Source organism: Mandrillus leucophaeus, unplaced genomic scaffold (genome assembly GCF_000951045.1).
Source record: "Mandrillus leucophaeus isolate KB7577 unplaced genomic scaffold, Mleu.le_1.0 Scaffold163, whole genome shotgun sequence".
Taxonomy (NCBI): Eukaryota; Metazoa; Chordata; class Mammalia; order Primates; family Cercopithecidae; genus Mandrillus; species Mandrillus leucophaeus.
The window spans coordinates 2,469,972-2,492,605 of record NW_012101621.1 but is presented as its reverse complement, the minus strand read 5'-3'; the positions used below and the strand labels follow the sequence as shown (position 1 = coordinate 2,492,605).

The 22,634-nt window shown below is 43.0% G+C and overlaps 1 protein-coding gene across 3 annotated transcripts; it reads right to left on the bottom strand.

The window, feature by feature from the left end:
* Positions 1 to 575: 575 nt before the first annotated feature.
* On the bottom strand, positions 576 to 22,521 carry TOX4 (TOX high mobility group box family member 4). 3 transcript variants are annotated; one of them, XM_011976257.1, is made up of 9 exons: positions 22,412 to 22,521; positions 22,132 to 22,200; positions 8,356 to 8,598; positions 7,201 to 7,461; positions 6,656 to 6,886; positions 4,872 to 4,952; positions 3,984 to 4,733; positions 2,204 to 2,367; positions 576 to 1,030 (listed from the first exon to the last, which is right to left on the bottom strand). In XM_011976257.1, exons 1-9 carry the CDS (start codon positions 22,415 to 22,417, stop codon positions 970 to 972), a joined length of 1,866 nt encoding a protein of 621 aa, XP_011831647.1. In that variant the 5' UTR covers positions 22,418 to 22,521; the 3' UTR covers positions 576 to 969. The 3 variants fall into 3 exon arrangements, with proteins under 3 accessions (XP_011831647.1, XP_011831649.1, XP_011831648.1); XM_011976259.1 differs by having other exon boundaries at positions 7,201 to 7,452; positions 8,425 to 8,598; positions 22,412 to 22,490; XM_011976258.1 differs by lacking the exon at positions 22,132 to 22,200.
* Between the last annotated feature and the right edge of the window lie 113 nt (positions 22,522 to 22,634).

Sequence of the window (22,634 nt, the reverse complement as noted above, 5' to 3'; positions counted from 1 at the left end):
CTCAAAAAACAAAACAGAACAAAAAAACCCCCACAGAAAACAGGAATGCATAGGATAAAACTATGTACATGGTTGGTTGAGGAGGAGGTTCTCTAGGAGAGCGTTTCCTGTTTTACAGACAGTAAAAATTTGAGTTTTATTTAAGGTTATCACTACTTGGACTATCGTGCTGTAAACTTCTGCTTATGCTGTTACAACTAGGTGGCTTTTCTACTGTTTTTCTTTAGATTATGTCCAAGAAATAATGATAGATCTATGATCTTTTGAAGATATTGCATCAAACACAAGTGAATAGAACTTTAGACTTTGGTAAAACCTCTTACTAACGATGTAGTTTTGCCTCTTAGATTCATGAACTGTGATAACTCAGATAAGGATGGTAACTGCAGAAACAATATATATATAAAGAGAAATAAACTCCTGGGTGATGTCATTTTCCATGTGGCCCAGTGTGCCTGTGTTGAAAAGTTTTGTTCTCAAAGCAGTGTATTGATGTGATAATGGGGAATAACATTTTTTTTAAGAGGGAACCTTTAATATAATCTTTTAGCCCTTTTAAAATGGATACAGTGGCGTTTTCTCCTAGGCTCAAAGCTGAGTACACTCCTGTAATTTTAATAATATTTTAGGCAAGTCCTATGACAATTATACCAACAAGTTTCTTCAACCCCACCACCACCCCTACCATACCTATGCTTTGCTTGCCCATACTCCCTTCACCCTTTCCTCTGCTATTACCACTGGTATTTCTGCTTGTGGTTGAAAATAAAAAGCATCTCCAGATTGCAGCAAACTCAGTGGCCCTGCTCCACAGCCTGGCCTCTGCTGAAGGAAGAAAAGGGGTGAAACATGAACGACCATCATGGGTTGTGATCAGGCACTACCAGAAGCCCAGCTTGTGTTTCAAAAACAGGCTCTTGAACATGTTCCCAGAAGGTAACTCTTCACTGGCTTGGAGAACAGGAAGGACTATTTCACAAACACCACTGTGTTTGAATTTCTAGAGGCTACCCAGGCCAAGAATACATCCCTAAGAAAGAAAAAGACACACAAACAGAATTATACACAAACTGAAACAGAATTACAGCCTACTTTTTTTTTTTTTTTTTGAGATGGACCTCCCGGGTTCATGCCATTCTTCTGCCTCAGCCTCCCGAGCAGCTGGGACTACAGGCGCCTGCCACCACGTCCGGCTAATTTTTTGTATTTTTAGTAGAGACGGGGTTTCACCGTGTTAGCCAGGATGGTCTCGACCTCCTGACCTTGTGATCCACCCGCCTCGACCTCTGAAAGTGCTGGGATTACAGGCGTGAGCCACCACACCCAGTCGCTACATTCTTTTTATCTGTCTTTTTTTATTTTTATTTTTATTTTGAGATGGAGTCTCGCTGTTGCCCAGGCTAGAGTGCAGTGGCATTATCTCCTTGGCTCACTGCAACCTCCGTCTCCCAGGGTCAAGAGATTCTCCTGCCTCAGCCTCCTGAGTAGCTGGGACTATAGGCGCCCGCCACCATGCCCAGCTAATTTTTGTATTTGTAGTAGAGATGGGGTTTCACCACATTGGCCCAGCTGGATTTTTTTTATCAGTCTTAAGCAAATAGGTTCCCAGATAATTTCCTGCAGCATTATGGTTAGATAGTATCACCTTAGAAATATAAGAACAGTGGGCTTAAAAGTCAGAAGTAGAGGCAATGCTAATTTACTGTAGAGTTTTTGAAATAGGAAATAGAAATGCCTTGTCCTACAGCTGTAGGTAATTCCCAGAGAAATTTGGGGAGAGGGATAAAATCTTCCAAATTTCTCCCCATTTCCCTCACAAATTGCAAATTATCATATGCTACTTTCCACTTACCATTTCTCCCCAAATTCTAATTCCCTAAGTAGTCTGATTTGCAGTAAGGATTGAAAAGCTAGTATTTGCAAACACTAAGAGCCTAATGTATTATCACATTTTTAAAGAGCATAGAGAGGTATGTGGTAACTGAAAAATGTGAACTGCTGATTACGTCATCTTTGGCTATGTGGCAAATGTAAGCTCTTAAGCAGGGGCGCTTTTCTAGTACACCAGATAGACATACAGCAACCTACTCTACCTAAAGTAAGGTGACACTGAGATGCTGATTTTATGCTCAAGATTACCATGTTTCCCAACAGAATTAATTGACCAGTATCTGAATTATAAAAGGGGGAACTGTAAGCTCACCTGCAATGCTTCACCACACACTCATTGCTGCAGTATTCATTGTCCCAGTCCTTACTCACAATGGGAGGGTTATCACAACCAGACCTCACACATCGAGGCTGGGGTGAGAGTGCCACAGGAGACCCACTCACCAATTCAACATCCATCTGAGAAGGAGACTCAACCTGTGAGAGGAAGAGAGTACCAAAGTGGATTAAATTGCTCCCTGCCTAGCTAGCTAGTTGAAACCAATGAAGCAAAAGGTATTACAATTCCTCACACTGGGGGTAAAACTGGAGAAGGTGAGTTCTCGGTCTCCCCGTCAACAGTCTAGCTTCAGAACTTTGCCAAGCAGAATGACGGAAGATTTTTCCCATCAGGAGAAAGGTGGGCATGTGGTAATGCTTTTTTTCCCCCTTAAGCCTGGCTAGTCAAGTATAGTAGTGGGAATAAAGAGGTAGTCCTTTTTTTTTTTGTTTTTTTTTTGAGACGGAGTCCTGCTCTGTCTCCCAGGCTGGAGTGCAGTGGCGCGATCTCGGCTCACTGCAAGCTCCGCCTCCCCAGTTCATGCCATTCTCCTGCCTCAGCCTCCTGAGTAGCTGGGATTACAGGCACCTGCCACGACGCCTGGCTAATTTTTTGTATTGTTAGTAGAGATAGGGTTTCACCACGTTGGCCAGGCTGGTCGTGAACTCCTGACCTCAGGTGATCCACCTGCCTTGGCCTCCCAAAGTGCTGGGATTACAGACGTGAGCCACCACGCCCGGCCATATTTATGTGTTTTAAAAAACAATGGTATGAACCAATTAAATTTTTCTGGCTATACCCTCTGCCCCACACACATTTAAAACATCAAGCTAAGGAACTTAAGACCCAGGATAAACGAAAAGCTTTATATGTCCAAAGTTTAAGATCCTTGGGTAAACAACTCTGAAAAATAACTGTTTAGGCTATATCCTGTCCAGCTGAACTAGTGGCTGCTGCTTAGTTAAGGAGTGGTCCTTATCTTAATGTATCTCACTAAAAACACTATGGGGTACGCGGTGGCTCAACGCCTGTAAAACCTGCACTCTGGGAGGCCGAGGCGGGTGAATCACGAGGTCAGGAGTTCAAGACCAGCCCAACCAACATGGTGAAACTCCGTCTCTAGTTAAAAATACAAAAAATTAGCTGGGTGTAGTGGCGATTACCTGTAATCCCAGCTACTTGGGAGGCTGAGGCAGGAGAATCACTTGAACCCAGGAGGTGGAGGTTGCAGTAAGCCGAGAGTACACCACTGCACTCCAGCCCAGGCAACAGAGCGAGACTCCGTCTCAAAAAAAAAACAGGGTGGGCGCAGTGACTCACACCTGTAATCCCAGCACTTTGGGAGGCTGAGACAGGCAGATCACCTGAGGTCAGGAGTTCAAGTCCAGCCTGACCAACATGGAGAAACCGTCTCTACTAAAAATACAACATTAGCCAGGCATGACGGCACATGCCTGTAATCCCAGCTACTCAGGAGGCTGAGGCAGGAGAATCACTTGAACCCAGGAGGTAGAGGTTGTGGTGAGCCGAGATCGCACCATTGCACTCCAGCCTGGGCATGGACATCTCAAAAAAAAAAAAGAAAAACCACCAATATGGGTACCTTGGGTAGGACAAGTCACTGTTGCAAGGAAATCCCATCTGCAGGATGTTTTGTGTTCCTGGTTGCTGGGCATTAAATGCTAGTAGCAACCCCCACTTTTATTTGGTCAACCAAAAATGTTTTTATACATTTCCACTAGACTAGAGGAAAGACTTAAAATCAAAGGCTCACCTCAGGAACTACATCTGTGATCATCTCACAGATAGTCTCAGGAGAAGTTGCCTCCACTGTATGGGCCTCAGGGCTGTTGTTCATAGGCCGCTCAGGACTACTTTCCACAGTTGGTGGGACTAAGGTAGTCTGCATTTTCAAAGTGGGTAGAGGCACACTCTTGATCTGCAGAGGGGGTGGCTGTTGCTGTAAATTGATTCGAACTTTCTGAGGTGGAGGCTGTTGCATGGCCTGGAGTGGAGGCGGCTGCTGCAGAATGGTAACTTGCTGCTGAGTTGGGGGTTGTGGCATCTGTTGTAATGGAGGGGGCTGTAGTCGGGGTGGAGGCAGTTGCATAGAAGCAGCAGCAGCAGCAGCTGCTGCTGCCTGCAACACTGACCGAGTGACAATCTGGGCTTGTTGACTGGGCTGGATAGTGGCTGTACTGGTTTGGCCTAGCTGAAGCCCCCGGGAGGTCACCACTGTGGCTGGGATAACAGTAACCATCCCTCCTTGAGACATAGTAATGGACGAGGGCAACATTTGTTTGGTAATAATCAACTTGGTGATATTGGGCTGACCCCCAGCTCCAGAAGATGCCTGGTTTGCCACATAGGATGAAAGGGTGGAGTTAACAACAATGGATGGGGACAGGGCAGGGGGCTCTATTGAAGCTGGTGCTGGAGATGCTGGGTCAACAGTAGCCATAGGAGGTGGAGAAGGAGTTTGTGATGGTGGTGCTGGATCCAATTCCACTGTTTCTACAGTGGCCTAAAAGAAGACAAAAATAAATAATTACATAAATAAATAAATAAATCACTTGGTTGTATTTACTTCTTAAAACTGCTAACAAATACTTCCAAAAAACTTCTTACTGGTTTAAATATCCATCTACCCTATCCCTCTTACCTGACACTCCTGGTTGTCTTTGTAAGCAGCCAGTGCCTTCAGATACTCTTTCTTGGCAGCCTCAGTTTTCCTCTTATATACCTGCAAAAAAGAGACTTTAAAAAAAAAAAAGACTCCCCATACTCCTAGGGAAGACTGATAGTTCTGTATTATTTATCAATGAATGACAATTCATCTTAGTCTAATCACTGACAACCCCTATCAGTGAATACAATTCTGAAAGCTAACAGTCAAGACAACCTCTATGGCAGACTCACTCCACTGAGCATATCTCTGAAAGACAACCAATCAACAGGAGTCTGGCAAGAATAGCTACTATTTATTTTATTTTATTTTTTCTGAGCCAGAGTCTTGCTCTGTTGCCCAGGCTGGAGTGCAGTGGCACAATCTTGGCTTGCTGCAAGCTCTGCCTCCCAGGCCACCGCACCTGGCCTTTTTTTGAATTTCTTTTTCTTTTTTGGATTTAGACTCCTGGGTTCAAGCGATTCTCCTGTCTTAGCCTCCCAAGTAGCTGGGATTACAGGTGTGCACCACCATGCCTGGCTTGTTTTGGATTTTTAGTAGAGACAAGGTTTCACCATGATGGCCAGGTTGGTCTCGAACTCCTGACCTCAAGTGATCTGCCCTCCTTGGCCTCCCAAAGGGCTGGGATTACAGGTGTGAGCCACTGGGCCTGGCCCTCTTCTCACATTAAAAAAAAAATTTTTTTTTTGAGATGGAGTTTCATCCTATCTCTTGTCCCCTAGGTGGCCCAATCTCGGCTCACTGTAACCTATACCTCCCGGGTTCAAGCAGTTCTACCTCAGACTCCTGAGTAACTGGGACTACAGGCAGCCACCAGCACGCCTGGCTAATTTGGTATTTTTAGTAGAGATGGGGTTTTACCATGTTGGCCAGGCTGGTCTCGAACTCCTTACCTCAAGTGATCTGCCTGCCTTGGTCTCCCAAAGTGCTGGGATTACAGGCATGAGCCACCGTGCCAGGGCTTATTCTTAAATTCTTATAGTAAAATTATTACTGTGTGGGTTTAGGAGGTAAAGCTAAATACTACCACCACAAACAGCACAACAAAAGCCAAGAACAAACTAGAGGGTTTCACTCATCTATCCTTGTGATTAGCCCTTAGCCCTTCACTGTCACTAAGCAGAAGTGTGCAATTTAAGATGAAAGGGCTTGGCCCTACCAGAGCTTCTTCCACACATTATTTAGATATTTTTGGGGCTGGGCACAGTGGCTCAAGCCTGTAATCCCAGCACTTTGGGAGGCCGAGACGGGCGGATCATGAGGTCACGAGATCGAGACCACCCTGGCTAACACGGTGAAACCCTATCTCTGCTAAAAATACAAAAACAAAATTAGCCCGGTGTGGTGGTGGGCACTTGTAGTCCTAGCTACTTGGGAGGCTTAGGCAGAAGAGCGGCGTGAACCCAGGAGGAGAGTCTCGCTCTCTCTCCCAGGCTGGAGTGCAGTGGCCAGATCTCAGCTCACTGCAAGCTCCGCCTCCCGGGTTTACGCCATTCTCCTGCCTCAGCCTCCCAAGTAGCTGGGACCACAGGCGCCCGCCACCTTGCCCGGCTAGTTTTTTTTGTATATTTTAGTAGAGACGGGGTTTCACCGTGTTAGCCAGGATGGTCTCGATCTCCTGACCTCATGATCCGCCCGTCTCGGCCTCCCAAAGTGCTGGGATTACAGGCTTGAGCCACTGCGCCCAGCCGAAAACCTCTATTTTTATCTCTTTAAAAACTTTTGGAACATTCACTACTAGTTCCTCAACATTTGCTCACCTGTTTTTGCTCCTCTCCAAGACTATCCCACATGGAGGCCACAATTTTTGAAACCTCACCAAAAGTGGCATTAGGATTCTGTCCCTTGATGGCAGCCTGTGTATCACGAAAGAATAAAGCATATGCTGAAACTGGTTTCTGAGGTTCATTAGGATCTTTCTTTTTTCTCTTCTTTGGGGCCTTCTGCTTTTTCCCTGCTTCCACCACCACTGTCTTCTGGCTGGGAAGTTGCTGTAAGAGAGAAAAAGAATTACACAATGGATGATGACAAGTATTATGTCTGGAAACTAGCCACATGTATGGAATTTTCAGAAATGCTAAAAATCATGGAAATAGCATTAAAAGACACTGGTCAAGTATGGAGAACCAATAAGAATAGGGATTGAGAGAATTATAAACTGGAAATTGGTAGGTGGAACCCCATACCCAGAAAAGAGCAGAGGAGATGGCATGGTAAGGCTAAAGAATACTGATTAAAATCTGTATCCCAAGAATTTTATCCTAGAATATCACAGCAGAATTGATTTTGGCAGGGAATGCCTCACCCTCCGGAAATCCTCAACACCATCCTCATGAAGTGAACTAGTAGGTGAAGGCGTGGTTGAAAGACGATCTTCAGGTGACTGGGCAGGTGGTAGGATGGTGCCACCCCCTAAGCTCAAACCCAGTTGGGAACTCAGTTCTGACTGATCAATGGTGGTCAACTGGCTATGCCCCATCAAGCCAGATGTCATGTCTGTCATTGGTACATCAATTGTAACAGGTGGGTTGGCACTATACTGAGTTCCTATAGAGTGGTCCAAGTCCTGAGAGAAGCAGAAGGACTAATTAAACAGTAAATATAAAAAAACACCACTTTCCCCCCCTAAATTTAAGATAGCTTATAAATTCCCTGCCTACCCAGATTGTATCATTTAAAATACAAAACATAAAATAAATTGTCTTCAAAACTGAAAATAAAAACATAAGCTTTTTAAAAAAGTACAGAAATTAATGAATTTACTTCTTTGCACTCAAAAGAAGAACTAAAAATAATCAGAGAAGTCATACTGTTGGAGAAGTTAAAGAGCTATCAACTTATTCAGTAATCTATAAGTAGGGACAACACATTGAGTAAAGAAAAACTTCCTGTCTGTACCCTCCGAAAATAATAGCTTTTAAAATAATACACAGGCAGTCAGCATAAATAGGCCAATATTACAGAAGTTTGGCATCAAATATAGAGTGTGAAGATGTGCTACTGGTTTGATGTGCCAGAAGCCCAACATACTGATTTATATTACATAGTAATCTACAATACTGTATTTGACTCAGACCTTTTTTTAAAAAAAAAGCTCTGATCTGCTGGCTTCTCAACATGATTCAGACCATTTTTTAATAAATCCCTCCACGTGCCAGCTATCACATTCAAATTTGAATCCTAGGATGTGAAGGTCATAATAAAAGCAGAAAACACTTTCCCAAAAACCACAATAATTTTCTAACCAGACATTGTACAATTTTAAATTATTTTTCAAGTAAAATCTACCTACATGGTAAATTTCATTTATTCAGGTGAAACTAAGTCTTTGTTGGTGAGCCTTTAGCCACAAGAAGACACACAAGTAATACCCAAGTGTAGTAGGGAATAGAGTAACTTTTGTCTCCCCTAATGCCATGCCTGTTAGCTGGGGTAAGCCTGACAATGTCTTGCCCCTTACCATGGTCAAGCCCCCACTCAGGAGCCCCCCGCCCTGCTCCATCAAGCCATGGGTCATGCCCACAGGCATGTCCAATGTCTGGACCCCATACTGGGCTGAAAAACTGCCATCCTGTGAAGAGGAAGGGTCTGCCAGGTCATCAAAGTGGCCAACCACATCTGAGACAGCCAATGAGGGATCAGAATCCAAGGAGATAGGTGGGATTTCAAATTCCTCATCTCCCAAGCTTGGTGTATGGAATGTCTGTAGGGAAAAAAGGGGGAAAAGAATTAGCGAAAAGAGGAGAAATGGCATACTACTAAGTGAAGAACATAATGGGGTACTAGAGATTCTCAGGGTACATTTTTTCTGCTTAGGATCCTATTTTATAATCAATTTCTTAGAACCTATTATTTTTACCAATCTCTCTTCTGATACCCTTGGTCACTTGGTGCATTCAAGGCTGCTAACATCAGTCACAATTTTCAATTCTTTTATCTGTTTTCTACCATTACCACTCTTTTGTCCTAAATTATGCCTATTGTTCTAATGAAAAATTCTTCCAGTACCATTACTTAGGATACAGCCTTTATAACCTGCTTACTATGATCCTTGAAATCTCTCTAAAGATTCTAATAGAGCAGTTATTTCACAATTATTACAACTAAACTGTTAGGCCACAGAAATTTGCTGTCAGCCAGCCAATTGTACTTTGTTGTTTTAGGTTCCTTTCAAACAGATGCTAAAATGTACTGTCATGGAAACTTTATCCCCCTCTAAAATATTTGCACTTAGAGTTTCCTACTTCTTCTCCACTTTAGAAATTATAATGTTAACAACTAAAGATTCCCATTTGTTTTTTTTGGGTTTTTTTGAGACAGAGTCTCGTTCTGTCACCCAGGCTGGAATGCAGTGGCGCGATCTCCGCTCACTGAAAGCTCCGCCTTCCGGGTTCAGGCCATTCTCCAGCCTCAGCTTCCCATGTAGCTGGGACTACAGGCGCCCACCACCACGCCCGGCTAATTTTTTTGTATTTTTAGTAGAGACGGAGTTTCACCGTGTTAGCCAGGATGGTCTCGATCTCCTGACCTCGTGATCCACCCACCCTGGCCTCCCAAAGTGCTGGGATTACAGGCGTGAGCCACTGCGCCCGACCAAGATTCCCATTTGTATACGATTTTCAGAAAACCTCAACAATGCCAAAAATGCTAGTCTTGCTGAACAAGCTTCTCTCTAAGAGAGGAAAAGGATTACTCCAGCTGGCTAAAGACCCAATCTCTTCCTGTGAGTCCAACTAGGTCAATAATAATACATTCTTTCTCTTCTGAATGAGGCCACCACTCATGCAGCTAACAGACCAAGATATGATCTAAGATATGTTAAGTGCTATGGTTCTGTTTTGACACTAAAATCTAAATGGTAGCATTTGCAACAATAGACAATTATAAATAATAGCAAGAGACTGCTATCAGAGAGACCTGGGTACAAGACCTTGAACAAGTTTTCTTCATCTGTAAAATGGGAATTACAATGGTAATCCCCTTATATGGTTATTATGAGGATAAGTGAGATTTCATGCATAAAAGCTTAGCACATTGCCTGATACATATAATGGCTTAATAACCATCATTAACCATTGTTATGAATAATATCCTAATAATGATTCCTTTCCCCCTACCCCAACCAATTATCACAGATAATTGGAATTTTAGAAACTTTAAATTCTATCAATCTAACACATAGCATAGTAAATATAAACTAATTCAGATCAAATTCAATTGGTACCCACTTTTTTTTTTTGTAATTGAACAATGCATTCTTTAAATAAGAGTTCCTAAAGGTTTCATTTTTTTTTTTTTTTTTTTTTTTTGAGATGGGGTATTGCTCTGTCACCAAAGCTGGTCTGTAATTCCTGGGCTCAAGCAAGCTTCCAGCCCCAGCCTCCCAAGTAGTTGGGACTACAGGCATGTGCTGCCACACCCAGCTAATTTTTAAAATTTTTTGTAGAGACAAGCTCTCCCTGTGTTGCCCAGGCTAGTCTCGAGCTCCTGGGCTCAACTGATCCTACTGCCTCAGTCTCCAAAGTGTTGGGCTTACAGACCTCAAGGTTCCTCTAGATCCTGAAAGGTTCTTCTATTATGACCATTTCTGTTTTTTTTTTTTTTGAGATGGAGTCTTGCTCTGTAGCCCAGGCTGGAGTGCAGTGGCGTGATCTTGGCTCAGTACAACCTCTGCCTCCAGGGTTCAAGCAATTCTCCTGCCTCAGCCTCCCAAGTAGCTAGGACTACTACAGGTGTGTGCCACCATGCCCAGCTAATTTCTGTATTTTTTAATAGAGACAGGGTTTCACCATGTTGGCCAGGATGGTCTTGATCTCTTGACTTTGTGATCCGCCCACCTCGGTCTCCCAAAGTGCTGGAATTACAGGCACCGGCCACTGCGCTTGGCAGTTTTATTTTTTTTCTTTTTTGAGATAGAGTCTCCTTTGTCACCCATGATAAAGTGCAGTGGTGCAATCTTGCTCACTGCAATCTCTGCCTCCCGGGTTCAAGTGATTCTCCCACCTCAGCCTCCCAAGTAACTGATACTATAGGTGCATACCACCACGCCAGGCTAATTTTTTTTTTTTTTTTTTTTTTTTTTTGAGACAGAGTTTCACTCTTTTTGCCCAGGCTGGAGTGCAATGGCATGAACTCTGCTCCCCACAACCTCCGCCTCCCAGGTTCAAGCAATTCTCCTGCCTCAGCCTCCCTAGTAGCTGGGATTACAGGCATGTGTCACCATGCCTGGCTAATTGTGTATTTTTAGTAGAGACGGGGTTTCTTCATGTTGGTCAGGCTGGTCTTGAACTCCTGACCTCAGGTGATCCGCCCTCCTCGGCCTCCCAAAGTGCTGAGATTACAGGCATGAGCCACCCCGCCTGGCCACGACGCCAGGTTAGTTTTTGTATTTTTTTGTAGAGATTGGGTCTGGCCATATTGCCCAGACTGGTCTTGAACTCCTGGACTCAAGCCATCACCCTGCCTTGGCCTCCCAAACTGTTGGGATTACAAGCATGAGCCACAGCGCCCAGCCGCCAATTCTGGTTTAATGAAGACATTAGGCTGGGAGCGGTGGTTCACACCTGTAATCCCAGCACTTTGGGAGGCCCAGGTGGGTGGATCACACGAGGCCAGGAGTTCGAGACCAGCCTGGCCAACACAGTGAAACCCATCTCTACTACTAAAAGAACAAAAATTAGTCAGGCATGGTGGCACACACCTGTAATCCCAGGTACTCGAGAGGCTGAGGCACGAGGATCGCTCGAACTCAGGAGTTGGAGGTTGCAGTGAGCCAAGACTGCATCACTGCACTCCAGCCTCGGCGACAGACCAAGACCATGTCTAAAAGGAAAAAAAAAAAAAAAAGAAAAGAAAGAAAGAAGAAAGAAAAAAGAGAGAAAAAAAAAAAAGGCCAGGTGCGGTGGCTCACGCCTATAATCTCAGCACTTTGGGAGGCCGAGGCGGGTGGACCACTTGAGGTCAAGAGTTTGAGACCAGCCTGGCCAACATGGTGAAAATCCATCTTTACTAAAAATACAAAAATTAGCCTGGCGTGGTGGCGGGTACCTGTAATGCCAGCTACCTCAGGAGGCTGAGGCAGGAGAATAACTTGAATCCAGGAGGCAGAGGTTGCAGTGAGCCGAGATCGTGCCACTGCACCCCAGTCTGGGTGACAGAGGGAGACTCCGTCTCAAAAAAAAAGACATTGCTAGAAAGAAAATTTCCAGCTAGCAGAAACTAGGGAGAAAAAAGTATGCCTGTGAAATGCCCAATCTCTGTGAATCACATTTGTAAAAATTTCCTAAAAGACAAAAAGATATACATAGTTTCATTTCTGTATTTTCCTTCTCCTTACTATTTTACTTGGTATGGTAAAAAATTTGGTCCTTGTCTGAGATATAAGCAGCATGCGGAGCATAAGAACATGCAGTTCTCAACTGGGAGTGGTGGCTCACGCCTGTAATCCCAGTACCTTGGGAAGCCAAGGAGGGTGGATCACTTGAAGTCGGGAGTTCGGGACCAGCCTGGCCAACATGGAAAACCCTATCTCTACTAAAAATACAAAAATTAGCTGGGTGTGGTGGTGCACACCTATAATCCCAGCTACCTGGGTGGCTGAAGCACGAGAATCGCTTGAACCCGGGAGTTGGAGGCTGCAGTGAGCCAAGATCACACCACTGCACTCCAGCCTGGATGACAGAGCAAGACTGTCACACACACACACACACACACACACACACACACACAAATAACAAAAAATATCAGGCAGTTCTTGATGGGAAAAACTAAACTTTCCCTAAGAACTGAACTTTTCTCAGTAGTATACAAATCATGTATTTATGTATGTTGTTTTGTTTTTTTTTAATTTTGAGACAGGGTCTTACCCTGTCGCCCAGGCTAAGTGCATGGCTCCATCATCACTCACTGCAGCCTTGAACTCTTGGGCTCAAGTGATCTTCCCACCTTGGCCTCCCAAAGTTCTAGGATTACAAGTGTGAGCCACTGTGTCTGGCCCATAATTTTTGTTATTGTGTGGAAGTTCTTAACTTCCAATCCATGACTCTTTCTGATATTTCAGTTTAGGTTTACATAAGCAGTTTTAAGGTAGAAGGTACAAAGATTTTTACCAAATTCTCATACCAAAAAAAAAAAAAGTTATAGGAACATGGATCAAGGGAAACATTTACTGTACTAGACTAATAGTAAAATGGTAGTTTCCAAAATTTTTAAGATACAGATTGCTTTGTTAAAGCAAAGATGCCTACCCTTTTCTGCTTACCACAACAAAACAGCAACTTTGTCAGGATATAAAAAATGATACTATCCGTTAATGAGAACCCCAAAAGGATAAAAATTCATATCCAAAACAAGGGACCAGTGTTCCACAAGTGACTACCCCTCATAAACCATCTGGAATGTTCTCATTGTACACTAAAAAATTAGACATGGCTACATAAAATGAACTGGGCAATGATAAAAAAATATATATATAGATATGGAGAGATTCCATTATGTAGGATCGACAAGGCATTCTTTCTATACGCCACCCCTTGGGATGTGGAAAAGCTTTGTTATTCAGTACCTATGGCTTTCATGGTGGTTTTCTGGGTTCTGTTTTATTTCTTCCTTTAAGTATGAATAGTAAGGTAACTGCAATTATCAAGAATACAGAGGGTTAAAAAAAAAAAGGATACAGAAGGGTAAACCACATGCTATAATAAAAAGAGATTCACTAAAATCTCTTTCACTACAAATGATCAGTAAAATCCAAAAATGAATATCTAAACTTATTTTATTTTAGTGGATTACATAAAGAGATCACATTCTAGACTGTTAAATATAAAACAAAGCTAAAACTGTAGCAAATATTAAAAAGAAATGGTTTGGACACAGAAAGAGAAAACAGGAACATGATATGCAGTTACCTTCTAACTTAGCTTTCCTTTCCTCCTCTGTTCAATTCCTGGGCCTTTTTGAGGGAGGGGCTGGTTTGGGAATTACAGTTTGTAAGGAAAGATGCTTAAATATCAAGAGAACCAAAAAATCAAAAATACCATTTCCCTCCCTTTTTTCATTCTCTGATACCAAAACATACATCTATTTCTTTAGCTTATTATACACCTGTAATCCCAGGTACTCGAGAGGCTGAGGCACGAGGATCGCTCGAACTCAGGAGTTGGAGGTTGCAGTGAGCCAAGACTGCATCACTGCACTCCAGCCTCGGCGACAGACCAAGACCATGTCTAAAAGGAAAAAAAAAAAAAAAAGAAAAGAAAGAAAGAAGAAAGAAAAAAGAGAGAAAAAAAAAAAAGGCCAGGTGCGGTGGCTCACGCCTATAATCTCAGCACTTTGGGAGGCCGAGGCGGGTGGACCACTTGAGGTCAAGAGTTTGAGACCAGCCTGGCCAACATGGTGAAAATCCATCTTTACTAAAAATACAAAAATTAGCCTGGCGTGGTGGCGGGTACCTGTAATGCCAGCTACCTCAGGAGGCTGAGGCAGGAGAATAACTTGAATCCAGGAGGCAGAGGTTGCAGTGAGCCGAGATCGTGCCACTGCACCCCAGTCTGGGTGACAGAGGGAGACTCCGTCTCAAAAAAAAAGACATTGCTAGAAAGAAAATTTCCAGCTAGCAGAAACTAGGGAGAAAAAAGTATGCCTGTGAAATGCCCAATCTCTGTGAATCACATTTGTAAAAATTTCCTAAAAGACAAAAAGATATACATAGTTTCATTTCTGTATTTTCCTTCTCCTTACTATTTTACTTGGTATGGTAAAAAATTTGGTCCTTGTCTGAGATATAAGCAGCATGCGGAGCATAAGAACATGCAGTTCTCAACTGGGAGTGGTGGCTCACGCCTGTAATCCCAGTACCTTGGGAAGCCAAGGAGGGTGGATCACTTGAAGTCGGGAGTTCGGGACCAGCCTGGCCAACATGGAAAACCCTATCTCTACTAAAAATACAAAAATTAGCTGGGTGTGGTGGTGCACACCTATAATCCCAGCTACCTGGGTGGCTGAAGCACGAGAATCGCTTGAACCCGGGAGTTGGAGGCTGCAGTGAGCCAAGATCACACCACTGCACTCCAGCCTGGATGACAGAGCAAGACTGTCACACACACACACACACACACACACACACACACACAAATAACAAAAAATATCAGGCAGTTCTTGATGGGAAAAACTAAACTTTCCCTAAGAACTGAACTTTTCTCAGTAGTATACAAATCATGTATTTATGTATGTTGTTTTGTTTTTTTTTAATTTTGAGACAGGGTCTTACCCTGTCGCCCAGGCTAAGTGCATGGCTCCATCATCACTCACTGCAGCCTTGAACTCTTGGGCTCAAGTGATCTTCCCACCTTGGCCTCCCAAAGTTCTAGGATTACAAGTGTGAGCCACTGTGTCTGGCCCATAATTTTTGTTATTGTGTGGAAGTTCTTAACTTCCAATCCATGACTCTTTCTGATATTTCAGTTTAGGTTTACATAAGCAGTTTTAAGGTAGAAGGTACAAAGATTTTTACCAAATTCTCATACCAAAAAAAAAAAAAGTTATAGGAACATGGATCAAGGGAAACATTTACTGTACTAGACTAATAGTAAAATGGTAGTTTCCAAAATTTTTAAGATACAGATTGCTTTGTTAAAGCAAAGATGCCTACCCTTTTCTGCTTACCACAACAAAACAGCAACTTTGTCAGGATATAAAAAATGATACTATCCGTTAATGAGAACCCCAAAAGGATAAAAATTCATATCCAAAACAAGGGACCAGTGTTCCACAAGTGACTACCCCTCATAAACCATCTGGAATGTTCTCATTGTACACTAAAAAATTAGACATGGCTACATAAAATGAACTGGGCAATGATAAAAAAATATATATATAGATATGGAGAGATTCCATTATGTAGGATCGACAAGGCATTCTTTCTATACGCCACCCCTTGGGATGTGGAAAAGCTTTGTTATTCAGTACCTATGGCTTTCATGGTGGTTTTCTGGGTTCTGTTTTATTTCTTCCTTTAAGTATGAATAGTAAGGTAACTGCAATTATCAAGAATATAGAGGGTTAAAAAAAAAAAGGATACAGAAGGGTAAACCACATGCTATAATAAAAAGAGATTCACTAAAATCTCTTTCACTACAAATGATCAGTAAAATCCAAAAATGAATATCTAAACTTATTTTATTTTAGTGGATTACATAAAGAGATCACATTCTAGACTGTTAAATATAAAACAAAGCTAAAACTGTAGCAAATATTAAAAAGAAATGGTTTGGACACAGAAAGAGAAAACAGGAACATGATATGCAGTTACCTTCTAACTTAGCTTTCCTTTCCTCCTCTGTTCAATTCCTGGGCCTTTTTGAGGGAGGGGCTGGTTTGGGAATTACAGTTTGTAAGGAAAGATGCTTAAATATCAAGAGAACCAAAAAATCAAAAATACCATTTCCCTCCCTTTTTTCATTCTCTGATACCAAAACATACATCTATTTCTTTAGCTTATTATATATTCATTTTAGAGAAATTTGTTTTAATCCAACACCTATTTATTCAACAATACAATGGTACTATGGGTTATTTAAATAGCTGTTCTTAAAAACTGATGTAGTAGTGAAAATTTTACCTATTCAGCCTGCAATAATGAACTAGTTCTAATGCTACAGTTACTTTTCCTACCGAGGGATAGGTACCTTTAGGCCTAATTATTTCCCCAATGTGCTCTAAGCATAATACCACTAAATTAGAGCCAATCTGAAAAACAGAAACAGAAAGATTAAATTGCCTTCCGATCATAGAACTTTCCATCTCAGGCAATGCTATCTCTGGACTGCTACTCTTTTGAAATTATTACTATTTCTTATTTCATTGATATATAACTTATGTAAGGTACATAAATTTTAAGTGTATAGCTTAACGGATTTTTTAGATATGCAACCATCCAAGTAATCACTATCCAGATCAAAGATGCAGAACATTTCCTTGTGCCCCTTTCCAGTGAATACTTCCTTCCCTTCCCAACAGGTATCACTATTTTGATAGCTCAGTTTTGCCTATTCTTGACCCTCATTTAAAAATATGAACTAATATGAACTAGCCAGGCGCGGTGGCTCATGCCTGTAATCCCAGCACTTTGGGAGGAGGCGGCGAGTGGATCACAAGGTCAGGAGATCAAGACTGGCCTGGCCAACATGGTGAAACCCCACCTCTACTAAAAATACAAAAATTAGCTAGGCATGGTGGCGGGCACCTGTAGTCCGAGCCACTCGTGAGGCTTAGGTAGCAGAATCGCTTGAACCCAGGAGGCGGAGGTTGCAGTGAGCCAAGGCTGAACCACGGCATCCCAGCCTGGGTGACAGAGTGAGACTCCATCTCAAAAAAAAAAAAAAAGAACTAATATAGTATCTACTCTTTTATGTCTGTTTTCTACTCAACAATATATTGTTTAGATTATCCAACTGCATTTATAATTTCATTTTTTATTTCTGTGTAGTATTCCTTTTCACAAATACACCATTTTTTTCTGTTGATAGACATCTGGGTTGTTTTCAGGGTTAAGCTATTAAGAATAAAGTTGCTGTGAACATGTTTTTGGTGAACATATGCAATCATTTCTGTTGTGTACATATCATAGAGTGGAATTTACCTGGTCATAGGTTGGAGGGACATGTTTATCTTTAGTAGGTACTGCTAGTTTTCCAGTGGCTCAATTAATTTACACTCTCACTAGCAATAATTAAGTTATCCACATCCACTGGGCAAGGTGGCTCACAGCTATAATCCCAGCACTTTGGGAGGCTGAGGCAGGTGGATCACTTGAGGTCAGGAGTTTGAGAGCAACTTGGCCAACATGGTGAAAACCGGTCTCTACCAAAAATACTAAAAAAATTAGCCAGGTGTGGTGGTGCATTCCTGTAAACCCAGCTACTCAGGAGGTTGAGGCACAAGAGTTGCTTCAACGTGGGAGGTGGAGGTTGCACTGAGTCGAGATCCCGCCACCGCACTGGGCGACAGAGCAAGACTATCTCAAAAAAAACACACAAACAAACAAAGAAAAAAACAAAAGAGTTATCCACATCCTTGCCAACTCTTACTGGCAATTTGGACATCTTCTTTTGTGAAGTGACTGTTCAAATCTTTTGCAGCTTGGGCGACAGAGCAAGACTATCTCAAAAAAAACAAACAAACAAAGAAAAAAACAAAAGAGTTATCCACATCCTTGCCAACTCTTACTGGCAATTTGGACATCTTCTTTTGTGAAGTGACTGTTCAAATCTTTTGCCTCCTTTTATTTTATTTTTTTGAGACGGAGTTTCACTCTTGTTGCCCAGGCTGGAGTGCAATGGTGCAATCTCAGCTTACCACAACTTCCACCTCCCAGGTTCAAGTGATTCTCCTGCCTCAGCCTCCCGAGTAGCTAGGATTACAGGCATGCGCTGCCACGCCCAGCTTATTTTGTATTTTTAGGAGACGGGGTTTCTCCATGTCGCTCGGGCTGGTCTTGAACTCCAGACCTCAGGTGATCCACTCACCTCAGCCTCCCAAAGTGCTGGGATTACAGGCACGAGCCACCACGCCTGGCCTTTGCTTCCTTTTAAATTGGATTCTTTCTTTTACTCTGCAGAAATACTTGATATATTCTGAATATGAGTTAGATATATGTATTGTAAATATCTTCTCCCAGTCTGTGGAATGCCTATTTGTTATGAAATCATGTTTTTTGATGAAAAGAAGTTCCTAATTACAGTGGAGACCAATTATTCATTTTTTAAATGTTTAGTACTTTTTATGGGCAACTACTTTTTTCAGGGAGGGTCAGCAAACTCTAAAAATTTCCTCTCTTGTAAAAACAATTTTTTTTAATATTACCTTTACCTACTTCTAAGATCTATTTGGGATGGCTCACAATAAAACCATAACCCCATTAAAATAAGTTATAAAACAATCATTACCACCACTACCAAGGGAAAGGGAAGGTATAGAAGTTGTAATGAGAAAATGGAGAACTGTTAACAATGACAGGAGCCTCAGGCAAAAGGAAGCTACTGAAATTGAGACTAAAACTTAGCTATCAGCTTCTTGGCAAAAGAAAGTAAGATTTCTTAAGTCCCAAAAACAAAAACAAAGGACAGACTGAACTTGGAAAGTTTCTTTCTTTTTCATTATAATATTACTTATTAATACTTTAAATTTACTTTTCTTCACTATACACCATGATTCTTCATGGGAGGTTTCTTGACATAAAAACGAACCACTTCGGGCCAGGCATGGTGGCTCACACCTATAATCCTAGCACTTTGGAAGGCTGAGGTGGGAGGATCGCTTGAGCCTAGGAATTTGAGACCAGCCTGGACAACATGGTGAGATCCTGTCTCTATCAAAAACAAAAGCAAAAACAAAAAGGAACCACTTTTTTAATGTGGTTACCTCTTGATTATTCAATTTCATAAACGGGGTAGAGAATTAAGAACAGTGGGTAAACTTAAAAGCTACTTGTATTTCATTTTAAAATGCACTTTCACATGAATGAGGCCAAAGTCAAATTTATAACACTCTAAATAACAAAATTTAAACTGTGGAGACCTGATTGAGGAGAAATTGGGAATTTCATGCAGATAAGTCCAATGTGAGATTTGCAACACTCAAATAATTAAATTTCAAAATGGAGATCTCACTCGAAGAAACTGGCAACTGAGAGTGCAAAGCACCAAGCACATTTTAGCTGTTTTTGTTTTGAGACGGAGTCTCACTTGTTCACCCAAGCTGGAGTACAATGGTGCGATCCTGGCTCACTGCAAACTCTGCTTCCCGGGTTCAAGTGATTCTCCTGCCTCAGTCCCCTGAGTAGCTGGGATTACAGGTGTGCACCACCACGCCTGGCTGATTTTTGTATTTTTGGTAGAGATGGGGTTTCACATGTTGGTCAGGCTGGTCTTGAACTCCTGACCTCGTGATCCGCCCACCTTGGCCTCCCAAAGTGCTGGGATTACAGGCATGAGCCACCACGCCCGGCCTCAGCTGTTTTTTTAAAATTAATTATTACTATTTTTTTATAGAGACGGAGTTTGATCACGTTGCCCAACCTGGTCTAGAACTCTTGGGCTCAAGCAATTCTCCCACCTCAGCCTCCCAAACAGTTCAGATTAGTGGCATGAGCCACTGTGCTGGGTCCAGATTTAGGTTTTATATCATTTCTAAGTTTGCCACATACTAGATTCACACTTATCCTGCTTATAAGACTAATAAAGCAACAAAAAAGTTAAACTGGCGCCGGGCATGGTGGCTTATGCCTATAATCCTAGCACTTTGGGAGGCTGAGGTGGACAGATCACTTGAGGCCAGGAGTTCAAGACCAGCCTGGGCAACATGATGAAACCCTGTCTCTACTAAAATACAAAAAAAAAAAGAAAAAGAAAAAAGAAAAAAAAGTAGCTGGGTGTGGTGGCGCACACCTGTACTCCCAGCTACTTGGGAGGCTGAGGCAGAAGAATCACTTTAGCCCAGGAGGTGGAGGCTGCAGTAAGCCAAGATCGTGCCACGGCACTGCAGCCTGGGCTACAGGGAGACTGTCACCTCCCTCCCCCCCCAAAAAAGAAAAAAAAGTTAAACTAGCAACTACCCCTTGTCAACCCCATTTTCATCCATGAAAATGTTAGGATTACAGGATAAGCGCATGCGACAGCCACTGACAATTCTTGGTACAAAAAACTGATGCAAATGGTCCACACCACTTTTGAAAACAAATTTAAAAGTCCTCAAAAAATGGCAGGTGGTTCAAGATTTCAGTTTCTCAAAGACAGAAATTTTTGTCTGTTCCACCATTCTCTTTTGCTTCTCCTAAACAAGTGATACGTATCTATATTATGACAATATTTCAACCAGAATTTTTTTTTTTTTTTTTTTTTGAGACAAAGTTTCCCTCTTTTTGCCCAGGCTGGAGTGCAATGGCGCGATCTCGGCTCACCACAACCTCCGCCTCCCGGGATCAAGCGATCCTCCTGCCTCAGCCTCCCGAGTAGCTGGGATTACAGGCATGCGCCACCACCCCGGCTAATTTCGTATTTTTAGTAGAGACGGGGTTTCTCCATGTTGGTCAGGCTGGTCTTGAACTCCCGACCTCAGGTGATCCACCTGCCTCGGCCTCCCAAAGTGCTGGGATTACAGGCATGAGCCACCGCGCCGGGCTCAACCAGATTTTTTTAACAAATACTTTAGGGTTTCATCACAACCTTTACTTCTACTATAAAACAGCATAAGAAGCTATTATTACAGCTGTTTGACAGTTGGGGAAACTATGACATACAACGATGAAGTAATGTGCCCAACGTCTGAGTCACAGAAAAACTGAAACACATATCCTACTCAACTCTTTTTATGTTCTCTAGCTGCTATTTCCTTTCTTCCTGGCATTAGCAAAACAAGCCGACACTGTGTAGGTAAAGGTAACCACAAACTTTTTATTAAAGTAGTAAATTTAGGCCAGGCGCAGTGGCTCAGGCCTGTAATTCCAGCACTTTGGGAGGCCGAGGTGGGTGGATCACCTGAGGTCAGGAGTTTGAGACCAGCCTGGCCAATATGGTGAAACTATATCTCTACTAAATATACAAAAATTAGCCGGGCATGGTGGCACACGCCTGTAATCCTAGCTACCCGGGAGGCTGAGGCAGGAGAATCGCTTGAACCCGGGAGGCGGAGGTTGCAGTGAGCCGACATCGCACCACTGCACTCCAGCCTGGGCGACAAAGCAAGACTCTGTCTCAAAACAAAACAAAACCAGTAGGAAATATAAATGAAACAAATTTAAAAAGACCCCTTCAACAGAGTTCGTTACAGGAATGAACACATGCTGTTCCACGGTCAACCCTCTGCTAGGTAAGCTCCTCCCCTCACCCCCATTTCTTCAGCTGCTGAAAAATTTTCTTCCCACTGCGATCCTTTAAGATTACTGTAGTTATTTCTCCCCAGAGAAAGGAGACAATTTCACTCTGTCTTCTAATCCAGAATCACTTTTCTCTTTAAATAGGTTATCTCTTTCCAATAGCTTGCTTTTCTGATGACAGCAACTTCCCAAGACTTCCCCAGATAGTCCCCATAGGCTCTAAAAGCAGCTGCCACTTTTCTCTAAACAACAATTGCGGCCCTTGGTTCCCAGGCCCCGTCCCTGGAGTCCGTGCTCTCCTCCCCACCACCCTACCCCACCGCTGCCTCAGGCCCTCCCCCCGCGACATCGGCAGCTCGTGCTCACCTCGGCCCCTGACAGGAAGGGGTGCGAAGGCCCTGTGATAGTCAGGTAATTGTCATTGCCTCCGGGAAACTGGAAACCAAAAGAAAGCCGCGGGGATAAGTTAGGGGGAGCAGGGAATTAGCTTGGAGCGATGGCTTCTGATCCCGACATTCTGACAACACTCCCCAAACCCCGCTCTCTCTCCTCTCCCGTCAGTCGCCTCTCCACCCGGCTTCCCGTCTCTGCTTCAACCCGGTCGGCCGCGTTCTCTCGCCAGCCTTCTTAGCTATCAGGTTCCTACCTCCATCTTCACACAACCGCTCCCACCGTCTCAGACCCTCATCGCTCCTACCGCCCCCACTGGTCTCGGAACTGCCGTCACTTCCGCAAGGACGTGCGTTACTCTCTGCTCATTGGAAGGAGCGCCGTGGGGCTGCAGCGAGTCAGGCGCTGGCCTATCGCCCCCTGGAGCTTGGAGGGATAATGGCATGTAGAAGTACTAGAGGTGTCCCTGGAGGTGGCGT